Source organism: Neodiprion lecontei, chromosome 2, assembly GCF_021901455.1.
Source record: "Neodiprion lecontei isolate iyNeoLeco1 chromosome 2, iyNeoLeco1.1, whole genome shotgun sequence".
NCBI lineage: Eukaryota > Metazoa > Arthropoda > Insecta > Hymenoptera > Diprionidae > Neodiprion > Neodiprion lecontei.
In genome coordinates, this window is record NC_060261.1 from 7,708,105 (window position 1) to 7,720,654 (window position 12,550).

Genomic DNA, 12,550 nt, shown 5'->3' on the forward strand with positions numbered 1-12,550 from the left:
AACAGCGAAGGTATAGTGATAATATACTGTATATATGTATATCGGTACAAAGTACAAATTATGTCTCGAAATTATTTCAGATTATTACAGTATTTAGAGACAATTACCGTTAAAAGTTACGAAAGAAAAGTGCGGATTGATCGAAGACGACGGTTTTCGCACGGCTGTAAAAACCGTACAAGCGCACACGCGGAATCAATTCAAGTGAAAGAAACAAATGTTCGAGGGATGAAAACATTAGTAATTTTATTTTTATTTTTTTATTTTTGTGGGAAAAAACAGGTGCGTACACGATAGTACGAATTATTTTCCTCTCACCTAACGCAAGTCACGTTTTATTTGAAACAGAATTTTTTCTAGAAACACGGAGAGAATAATAGAGCAGTATTTGATCAAAATCGTATGAGAAGAGGGACTCGTCAATTTTTTTTTTTTTCGCTAAAAACACCTTTAATTGGGATTACAGAAGTCTCTTTGCGATCTTAAGAAATTATGCGAAATGTTAGAAATCGTGAGAAATCACTTTGTAAAAAGTAAACTTGTATCCCTCGTAATCGATCTTTAAAACGTAAACCACGGTGATCGTGAAACATGTAACGACGGTGTTAATTTTTGCTCCAGCGAAGCAGCCCTTGGTCCGTTATTTTTTTCTCTCCGAGGACGTTTGCTTTTTGCCGATTCCGTAATCTCCGCAGCCGGAAAGGATTATCCCGCGATAAATCGGATGGGAAAAATGAGGATGCCGCGGGCGCGAGTGCAGTGCAAGAATCCGATTTGAACTTCCGCCTTCGGACAACTTCGGTCAAGTTCGGCGTTATCCGTTCGCTCCTAACAGGTCCGTGACGCAGGGGGTCAGTCTTTAGCGCGCGTTAGTTCAGATTGGACGCAGGTTTGAACCTCCTCCGCTTATCTCGCATTTCCTTGCGATAATACACACCTCGTACAGCATCGCATAGATCGATAGGATACTCCGAGAGTGATAACGAGTAACAAAAGTATCCTCCGAGACACGGACAACGTCCTTCAGGATGTGCAGGAGCATAAGGTGAGATTCGAAATAAAATTTTTTTATCAACATCTTAAACGAAAATCGAGATATTCTTTGCGAATAAACGATTCGGCGATATTTTGTGACTTCGATACTGACTTGTTTGTAGTTGCGCTGCGATTCGTCGATAAGTTAAAGCTTATTCAAGGAGAATTCGATGGAAACTAAATTGTTTTTTTTTTTTTTTTTTATCATTTCAAGGGTTCACGCATTGACAGTCTTGAAAGATTGATATTTGAGCGAATTCATCGTCTGAGAAAAGCACTGGAACCTTTATTCCTTTTCCGTGGGTCTTGTTTGAATATATCTAAACATTTGTTACAACACGTATGTAAGACAAAAATGATTCTTTGTCAATTCTCACGTTTCAATGTTCGCGAATTTTTTTTCCAAACTATGGAGAATCTTTCACCGGAAACTCGAGTGGTGGTAGAATTTTCAAAAAACATGAGTCTAGAAGCTTCGAGATAATGTCAAGGGATTCTTCTATCCGTCGGGAATTTTGAAACAAAATTGAACATACGATTAATTCACGCAGGATGAAGATAAATCTTGAAACATCGAAAACAATTATCCGACGTATTTGAAAATTGAAATTTAATTTTTTCACGAAAGATTTATGATACATAGTCGGTGAAAAAAAGTCCATCGATTTTTTTGTACGTGAAGAAAAAAAAAAAAAAAAAAATGTGGAAATAGTCGTGGAGATTTGACTCTCGGTTACTACAATATTCTCGCATAAATTTCAATTCTGTAAAACTTTAATAACAATATAATAAGAAATAAAAATTACGATATTTCCGTCCACATGTAAGGTTTTAAAAAATCGGGGTTAAAATTTCATCATCTTTTCACCAACCCTAAGGGGAGCAATGAAAAATTGACAAATCTACGCTGGGTTGAACTGATAAACTATTGACGTACGATCGATGGTGCATTAAATCAGATGAAAGTAAAGCTCGTAACACGATGGCATGCAAATATTTGAAGGGAGCGAGTTTATTTTCGGACGCACGCTGCACTTGCAGCCAATTTATAATACATGCTCATTCGTACCTTGTACGTATGTACGTACCATGTGTAATATTTGCCTAGTTTTTTTCTATTCATGCAAGAGGTCGTTTATATTGCCTGCAAGTCTTCACAGCCGATGCGTACAAATCGTACAAACGTATTATATTATACCTTCAGCCTAAAGTATATTTATTTGTTAGCAATGTGGAATTTTTTTTGAAGTATCAACACCGTTTGACAAAGATTCCTGAAATCGAAAACTGTTTCTCTTTGTTCCTTATTCATTTTTTATTTAAAAGAAAAAAAAAAAAAAAAAAAGAACAAAACAATAATTTGTTGTTTCCTAAAATTTTTCCACCGTTGTATAACCGATTCGTTTGATTTATTAGGACGATTCGGTTCGCACTGACACACTGATCCGATAAAATTAAGGCCAGATGTCGCATATATTTATATTGTGCGAATCTAATCCTGAAAAAAAACTTCCGCCTTACCCCTGCGTATTATAATATATTCTAACCGATGTGGGAGTTGTCATTTATTATAAGCTGTCGGGCCGGCGGGAAATTATCACATTGAATAAATTGCATTACAATGTACAAAGTGACAATTTACTATACCAGATTCAGTGTTTTTATTTCTTTATCTTTCCTCTTTTCTTTTCGCAATTGAATCTGCGGATCAATTTTTACCGAAAAAAGTTTAACGATCAGTTTTGAAAAATCGCGGATATTTAATTTCAACGGCGTTGCACGATAATTTCTGCAGTCGGTAAAATGTCTGTTACGAAATGTTCGACGTTGGTGGAAATTCGACGATATAAAAAAAAAAAATAGTCAGTTTTTCCGTATCAATCACAATACGAACAGAGAAAATGTAAAAGTCTGTTAATGAAAAAAAACAAGCGTGGACGGATCGCCACCTTGGTCCTTGTAAATTTACAAACGTCAAGGGACGCGAAAACGTGATTACTCTGGTGTTGAAGGAGAGGGTAAAAAGCTGCGATGAAACGAAGACCGGCACGCGTCTTTCCCCAGCGATATTAACTTTTTACAGGGCCTTTATTAGGCATTCACAAAGGATATGCAGCTCGTAGACAAGGAAACGCTTCCTCGCCTATTAGACAGAGCAGATATATTATACGTATATTTACACACGTAAACACACGCGTGAGAAAATTTCTGGAGCATGAAATGAGAGGGAGCAAAGAGACAGATATATGTATATATATATATGTATAGAATAATTTTTACTGCACAAGACGCTTGAATACCCGCTCGAGTGACTGTTTCAAGTGCAAATATTAGCGCTTGGCATTTTTCAGCCAGCACGCTGTAGGGTTTAATGCGCTCCTCGCCAAGGGCTCGCCCACGCGTCTTGGACCCTTAAAGCGTCCCTCACACCGAAAATTAAAGAGACCCGTATTCAAGGATATTGTCAGGAAGCATAAAGGAGGGGTAAGAATAAAGAGAGAATAACAAAAAAAACAAGAAAGGTAGAATTACATGATAGTATTTTGACACGGTCTTCTTTGATAACGATATCGAATCGTTTGATATCCGTATTTTTATATACTGGCCTCGGATAATTTTTCTTTTTCCTATTTCTTGTCTTTTGATTCTTGACTTTTTGTTTTTAATCTCAAATTACCCTGTTTTTGGAAGTTGATATCCAAAAATGTCACGATGTTCAAAAAACATTAAATTTTGTATTTCGTATCGTTTTGTCAAAATTTATTCATTTCGATCTGTTTTAAACTCAATTCTTGTGATCTGTAATTTCTTTCAAAGACCTTATTCGTCGAAAATTGAAAAAGTACTCGACTCTGATGATTATTTGAACACAATACCGTCCAAAAGTTTGGGACCCGATTTGCGTCAGATATTTTGGCCACAAAAGAACTTGGCGATTGATCTACATGGCGTCTAAAAGTAGAGAGAACCAGTTCCAACATGATTTTTTCGAAATGCATAAATTATATACAATTTATTAGCATGTTTTTGATTTTCATAGTATAACGCCAAAGACGCGTGTAATTTTTTCTTGGAAAATCGCAATAGAAAATCTGATTAGAAGTACTTGAAAGAGACGATACGAAGCTACATAATTTGGTAACACCCCGATGCCTTGACGAAATTCTGAAAATTTCAAAAATCAAACTACCCTATTAACCGTTACCTTGTATAGCGGGATTAAAAAAAGTCGCAGAAGAATTACGAATGTTGAATTTGAAAAGATAAATGAAGTGCCGGTTCGTTCTCTTTTCAAATGTGACCCGGATGACTTTCTAAATAGTTTTTTCACCAAGCCTATCCAATTTTCTGTTTCCACTGAAAATTTGAAAATGGATTAAAAAAATGCGGACATTAATCTGTATATCTACTCGTATTGCTGAATAATGAAATTTTAACTTCGGTGTCGAACGACAAGTTTCACAGAATTAAACTCCCCTCAAATACATGAAATTAATTAAACTACGTATAACTCCCTTGCATTGCTGACTGTGAACTTGACGTACATATAAAATTTAAGAAAAATCCATACTTTTTCACGTATTACGATAGTTGAATAACTTTTTATTTGAAAATTGACCAGCGCCTTAGATGCACGTGTTAGGAAAGAGTCGCGGGAATTTTTGACGGTCTATTTGCGTGACGTGGCGCGTTGTGGATACACCCTGTAGTGTGTTAGTCACGGATCCCCTGCGGGGTGAAGGACTTCCATACATACACACGGCTCGAAGAGGGGTTTGAAAAGGAAGGCGGAGTGAAGGGAAAAGGAAAGAGAAAAAATAAAGATGAAATAAGAAAAAAAAAATTTTTAAAATAAGAGAAATGAAAAAATAAAAACTCGGATGGGAAATAGGAGGGGGGATATAAAGGAAACGATACAACGGAGAAAGAGAAATGCTGCACGTAGGAGTCAAGTGCATTTCTATGGTGTAGCCCCATGCGGCAAACTTCAGCGTCCGGCCAGCCGAAAGTGTTTCGTCAAGGGATCGAAATTCGAAGCCCTTCCTAGACAAGACGCGGCCCTCTTTTGCATACGTGCCATTCCGTGCCTGTTCGACTCACTTCGATTTATGTTACATGAAGATTTTTCAAAAATATCTACGACCTATTCATTCGAGTTATTTTCAGATTTTTTTTTACTCAAGTCGCGATTTGTTTCTAATTTTTTTCTTTGTCATGTGTTTCGCAAAGTTTTTTCTTAAACCAAATCTGCAGTTCGACAGCTCTGAACAAGGTAAACAAAACGAAATGTTTCGAATAAAAAAAATCAACAACTTTTAAAAGCTTATCGTAACGGGAGAAAAATACAAGAAATGAAACGATTTATTTACCGTAAAAAAAATTAATTTTTACCCGAACAATATTACTCCTTGTGAGATTATTATACCATCGAATTTCTTTTTTCCCCATATTTCCTCATTTCAGCATCCCGTTGTGCTTTCTTTTTTTCTTCTTGTCTTTCTCCCTTTTCCTCACAAGGCTCAACCTACGCCTTGATTTATATTTCCCTCCCGTTTTTCTTTTTTTTTTCTCTTTTCCGGCGCGAACAATCGAAGCCCCTCGATATTTTGGGGAAAGAAACCGCGTACAAGATTCCGTGAATAACGTGCAAAGTCGCCTTCGGGTTTCTGCTGAAGTGCGATATAGAGGCTTTAACGCCCGCCTTCTTTCGCACAACCATCGTACTACGCATCTGTTTTGCCTGCGATATCTTCGTAAACCAAGAGAGCGCGGTTCAGAGAAAGAACCTGGTCGTTTGATCGTAATCCTGGAACTTCACCGGAGGTCCGGTGATGGGCAAATAAGTTGCAACGAACCGCGATTCCATCCCTCGATCAGGAAGCACGATAAGAAAATTCATGGGACAGACGAAGATATAAAATATTGCGGTGAAAATGACCGAGACTTCGAATTATTTTCCGGTTCTACCTTGGTGAAAATGATTTTTACGATTTTCTGCAAATTTTTACGGAAATTGGGACATTATGTACAATTTTTTATTACTAAAAATTATTTTCGTACATAACAGAGAGAAAAATTTGTATGTTTTTAAGTAAAAAAATTTACAAGTTACCATAATTTTTCAGTAAGATTAACAATTCTTTGAGAAAAACAATCCATATTTACAATTTTGCACCGCAACAAGACGAAATATACCAATTTTCCGAAAAATTCGTATAGTGGTAGAAATTTTCACCAAGGTTTGAGGGTAGAAATTGCAGCGTGGATAATGTATTATAGGTACGTTTAGGGTCAGTGATTCTGAGATGGCTAATGTCTTGAACAAGTCCGTCACGTTGGCAACGGATAATCAGACAGCAGCGCCACCGTCGGTCGGCCGCGAAACAGGCTCAATCTTCGTAAACATAACCTGACCTATGACCGTCGAATCTAATCCAAAAATACAGATTTCGACGGTCACGTGTTATGCCACGTTTGTAAAGATATTCAATCGAAAAATACAAAATTATATGATAAATTAGGGTTATGTTACGTTGACAAAGATTGAGTCTGTTTGCGCCGCCGGCTGATTCTCCATTGCCAACGTGATCGACTCGTCGAAAAAATGAGGCATCTCGGATTCGCTGACCCCAAGTGTACATAAAATGCATCGCGAAAACGGAAGTCGTGAGTATAAAGGAGTCGTAGAACCTTTTTACGACCGGAAACGCGGAGAGTCGGATTCCCTTGGCGATAAATACACTAACAGCCATGCGTAGCTTGCGGCAGTTCGACATGTTCGAGGTTTTTATCGGGTGTCATTTGCGCTCCGTTCATCGGTCGGGAAGAGAGCTCGTTAAACTTCTGTTAACGATTAACTAATATTGTACGATTTTGTCGATCGTCGGGAAATGTCTGCAGAAAACATCTCGAGTACGTTTTTGGAGATTTTGTTTGTAGCAAGAAAATCCTTGGTGATGCGAGTTAGGGATTTTGATGATTAATGAAAATTTATGCACAAAACTCATCGATATGAAAAGAATTCTCGGTGATTTTTTGTTTTTTATTCTCATAGACGACACGACGTTATCAGGTTGACAAAGCTCACATTTCTTTGGTGTGTACCGTTAAATTTTTAATTTTCCTTTTGTAGCTTCTCAAATGGAAAAGTTTCGTAGAAAAAAATTCTTCCTTCTCATACGTATAATGTAGAGTCAAGTCGTGTTCACTAACGCCTTTCCCTTCCGGCTACCAAAATGCGAGTTCGATTCTACATGAATTACATGACAATGACTCCCATTCTATCACGTCGACTTCATCGCCAGTCATTGTCACATAATTATCATAGAATCGAACTCGCATTTTCTTTCAGACGAAGAACAACTTAGCTGAAAAGGAAATGTAATAAAGAATATCGCTGTACATGTAAAAATATAGACTGGTTTCAGCCAATTGAACGGTATTTGTTTTTCTGTTGCAAATGTTACGTCAAGCAGTTTCTGATCTTTTTTTCGAAGAAAAAATAAAAAAAATTTCTTCCTAAACCAACGGAAACGTGAACAATTTAGAAAAAAAAAAGTAAAAGACAAATGTAATTCAGAAAAAAAAAAGAAAAAAGAACAACGCTTTATTTCCATTCGGCTTATCACGTGTCCCGAAACGATGATTCTTGTAAAATTTCATCTTCTTTCCTGTAAACCGAGGCTACGATTTCTTTCTTACGGCTTCGATCGATCCCGACAACGTGAGGCTAAAAATTGTATGTCAGGTTTACAAGCGCACATAGCATATACTTGGCTGTATTACGCCATGGATAAATAAATAATCGGAGCTGCATCAGGCGACGAGAATTATACCGATAAAGGCGAGGGTCGCGGGAAATCACCGCGCTTTGATCCCGACGCCACTGCTTCACGGAGCTGGGATCCCCCTTCTTCCATCATCGAAACCATCCCATTCCGCTCGATCGCGTGCGCCTGCGGTATGTTATAGACGTATTTCTTATCCTCCCTTGACACGCGTGGAGCACATTACGCGACGCCTACGCACGCACGCACGCACGCACGCACGCGTGCTGCACACCGTGGATGTGTATGGGGCATTCCATGCCAACTGAACCCGGGTCTGACCCTTGACATTTCTGATTTGACTCGGGATTTTTGTACGATTGTTTTGCCTCTCCGGGGCACTCGGATTTTTCTTTTAATATTTTTCGAATCCATTCGAATTATCTGCAATTATGTAAAACCGACGTATTGATCGACGCAATTTAAAAATCGTAAGAAACGTCTCGCGGAAGGAAATTTCTTGGTGTTAAGCGTACGATCTAGAGCTTTTGATACGTGAAAACACTGAACAGTCTGGAATTTTCAAGTTTTGCCAACGAAAAAATAATGAAAGATTCAAAGAATTATTTGGAATTAGTGATGAAGTTGATGTTGAAAACTTAAAATCTTATGTGAGCGCAAAGAACGCACATGAGACTTGAAAATAAATAGAGCATTATTTTAATTTTCACAGAGACGAAAGGTTTGCGAAGAATTGCAATTTTGAATATGAAAAACCTGAGATAGTTGGAAAATCTTACAATCAAAAATAAGTGGCAACTCTGATTACTGGTTAAAATTGTTCGTTCAAGATAAATTCGACTTTGTAATATCTTGAGTAGAGCAAGAAGTCCGGTTATAATTTTTCGCGACCAACTTCTGCCCGTAAGACAATGCCCCTGTATTAGTACGCTCGAGGAGTCTGGAGTGAAGAGGTTGTAACATTCGGTTTGATGTCTCGCCTCGACTCCTCGACTTCATAAATTACCGCAACGTAGTTTCACAAGTCACAGAGACCATGCGGCCGGGCTTACGACTTTGTGACAAAAGAAGAAGGTAGAAGAGGGTGAAAAAATTTGACAATTTGCCCTTTGTTCTTCGGCTGAAATTTCTTCCTCGAACCCCGGTCAGAGACCGATTTCAGGGAAAAATCTACCCCTGCTTTCTTTCGAGTGGGACGTCAAGATTCTGTTTCGACGCAGAGCCGAGGCTGTAATTCGTCATATTCCCAAGCTGGTTGTGTTTCATCCAGAACAGAGAATTGAATCTCACCGACTTTGAGCTCATCTCTTTTTTACGACAATCGGCAGTTTATGATATCCAAAACACTCGGCCCCGATTTGTTTTCTCAGGTCAATCGGCATGTCTTTTTCAATTCCTCTATAACGCATCTAATCGTCAGAATCACCGGAATTGGTGAGAAGAATTAAAAAAGTGTATAAGTGTGAAAAATGGTACTTGCAGTTTTTTTTCAATTTAAATAGCAATAGCAATAGCAATAATAATAATAATAATAATAATAATAATAAATGAAAAAATCCTTTAAAAAAATGACACTTACAGATGTCTTTAATTATCCTCACTAATTATAGATTGCGGAGCAATAAACGGCGGCAAGAAAAATATATGCACAAAAAACTGGTATTTATGGTACCGATCAGCTGAGAAAAGGGCAAATCAATTTTATCAATTTCAACATTATCTTAATTTCTCCTTAACCCTTTCATTTCTATCTCTGGCTAGGCTATTCTTCTCTATAGATGTGCTGCTGAAAAATTGATCTGAATCTGCGGTAAGAGAAGATTGCACGTCTGATCAGGACGTCTTGATAAATTATTTTGAATCTCCAAGTCGCGTGTTCCGAGCTCTCTTTTCGCCACTCTCTCTCTCTCTCTCTCATATCAATGTCTCATCGTATTGCTATACACCATATTCGTTTTATACACCATATTCGTTTTACTTTATTGTATGTTTACTTTGCATTTCTTGTGTTTCATTTGTCGGTTTTGCTGTAAATGGTACTAACCATTATTCTGATTTCAGAAGTTTTTAGAATTTTAAGTGTTTTTCAAAATTACTCAATATTTATACAAGTAATTAACCAGTTGATTGAAAAATGTAAAAAAATTCAAGGTAACGTTTCAGAGTAGCGGTAATTGCAGAATAAATTTTGAGCAAAACTGGAAATGGTGAGGATGAGACGTTCGTTGGGTTCACATGGAACACCCTATATATATAATAAATATATATATATGCATGGTTGATTTGCGGTTTCTCGGTTAACATTCTTCGCAGCTTTTTCGCGCTCTCCAAACACCTTCCCGTACGCCTTATCTCATATATTAGTTTGCAAAATTCCGCGTTGAATACCGCGTAAAACAAACAACGATACGAATCGTAACGACGTAAGGGCTGCAAAGCGTGTTGGATAAGATATTCCCCGTTGAAGGAATCCGGAATTCGAACAGGCATAGGATTTGAGCTTGCGAGCCCTTCGCCGAGCCAAGGAAATCACCGGATCTCGAAGAATCTTTAGAATCTCCGTTTCTCGTCGCGGCGGCAACGAGTTCTGCATTTTAAATACGTCTTAAGGCGCTGCCACGCAGCCGTGTTCGCGTTAATTTATAAGGCAGACGACAAAGGGCTGTTTCTGTTGCTTCTGTTGCCGGCACGTTTCCCCAGCAGCGGATTCAACGGAGCTGAAAGGGGGAAGGTGGCCCCCTCCACCCCCCCCCCCCCCCCCCAAACAATTATTACCCTTATTTTCTACCATCTCCTTCGTCCCCCTGTCTACACACATACATGTTTGTACGTATGGCAATAATGGCTCGGGTCTTGACTATTCCCGCTGCAACTGCTGCAATTTGCAGGTGCAGTTGACGCGTGTTTCGCTCGAGGACTTATATCCTTGACTGACTGGCTGAATTCACGCCGTGGCGCCAAAGACTCGCCGGGTGGATTCTCCGCTGCAGTGACATTCCTTACTATAATTATATGTATGTCCTTTTGTACCTTGAATGCGGCGGCGGCTCCGGTACCCTGTTTAAGCAGGGTCGTGGATATGGTAATTTTCAATTCCTTTTTATGTCGCGTCTCGAAGGTTTCACGCAGCCGAGTCAACGTCGTGCCTGTTGAATTATTCGTCCTGACCTACAATTTGTTCGTCGGAAGTGTTTTCAATCCACTTCAGGCTCGTTGAAGTTAGTTTGAGAAGAATTTGGTTCGACTCACGCAGACTCGTTTCAAGTATTTCGAATCAATAGTCACATCGACTCGCTGAAAATACTTATACAAACATAGTTTTCCTAAGATTTTTCAAATCACACCGAAGGATTGTGAAAAAACTCTTAGGTACGAAAGTATTATGTTGTAACAAAAATAAATATCCAGTATAATTCTCGAGTTTTCCAACCTTTGTAATCGTAGTATGAATCATTGTAGCGATTATCCAAAGTTAAAAAAATAAAAACCATATGAAACAAAAAATTTTACACGATTTTGAGACAATTTATTTCAAGTAATTTATTATTCCACCGGATAAAGGTATCTGAAAAATTGAGTAAAAATTTTCTAAAAATATCGTACGTCATAAAAATCTTCGAGTCATAACTAGAATCTTAAACAACAGACTAACTTGGTTTAAAAAATATCTGATCAAGTTTTTTCAGAATTTCGGTGTACTTCGAGATAAAAGTGATGTAAAAAATGTTATTCCCGCCAAGTTGTGTCGGACGTTGCTTAAAACACAAATAAATGTGCAAAAATCAATCGTTGGGGGTAAAAATAATCTCAATCGCTTAATTTTACCTCCGACGTGAGAAGCCGAGGTATGCAGAGACGGGCGTGTTATATCAAGTTGCGGGCATATTCGTAAGCATCCACACACATAAATACATAGCCAAACCCGTAACACATTCATCGCGTGCGTTGTTTCAGGGAAAACCGTTTTGAAACTAGGATAATTAGAGGAGCGTGGGTCGAGACTGGGACTTTACCGTTACGGAGAAGTTGAAGGTCCGAGACCAACGATGCTGCGCCACGGATCTGTATATAATTTAAGTCCGTGCTTCGCGTGCTTGTACGTATAACACGCGGGTGCATCTCGTGCGGCCTGGAGGGAATTTCTTGGAGCCACGACTCGTCCTTAGTCATCCGCACACGGCTTTTACGGACGGATACAAACGCGCGTGTGCATTATTTCTGTACGCGTAAAGTTGCGTCTCGGAATGCAGAACGCATCGCGTTGCGTTTAACACTCCGCTCGTCTCCTCGACGCGAATGATCGCCGTCGACCCTTTGAGTCACGCGTTATTGTGCTAGGTCAAATTTTTTCACAAGATCGTATTCGGCGATTTTTTTTTTCGTCGCTGATTACAAATATGAAATGAAATTTCAGAGATTCGAGATGCTGGATCGAACATGACCGACGAACGTTTCAAATTTCATCGAATACGGTCAAAAAACTTTAAACAGAAGTTTCGGGGTCGTTGATTGGATTCGCCGTACTGAATTTTCTATCTAAAAAATGAAGCTTCAAACATTTTTACAGGCTGTTAATATCTGAGTTCCTGGACTTGACACGAAAATAAAAATAATATTTTCTTACTGTCGGGACAAAATTTCTCTCACAAGATCAACCACTCGTTGAATGCGTTTCAAACTTTTCACGTTTTACAAAATTAGATCACTTTCCATCTGATAATAAAAAT

General features: G+C 38.5%; 1 protein-coding gene across 1 annotated transcript in view; it reads left to right on the plus strand.

Moving 5' to 3' along the window:
* The first annotated feature begins 872 nt into the window (after positions 1 to 872).
* Positions 873 to 12,550, plus strand: part of LOC107222046 — a 28,144-nt gene continuing 16,466 nt past the window's right edge. The window contains exon 1 of the mRNA XM_015661257.2: positions 873 to 1,045. Within this exon, the coding sequence (XP_015516743.2) occupies positions 1,029 to 1,045 (17 nt within the window). The 5' untranslated portion in view covers positions 873 to 1,028. The remainder of the gene's footprint in view (positions 1,046 to 12,550) is intronic.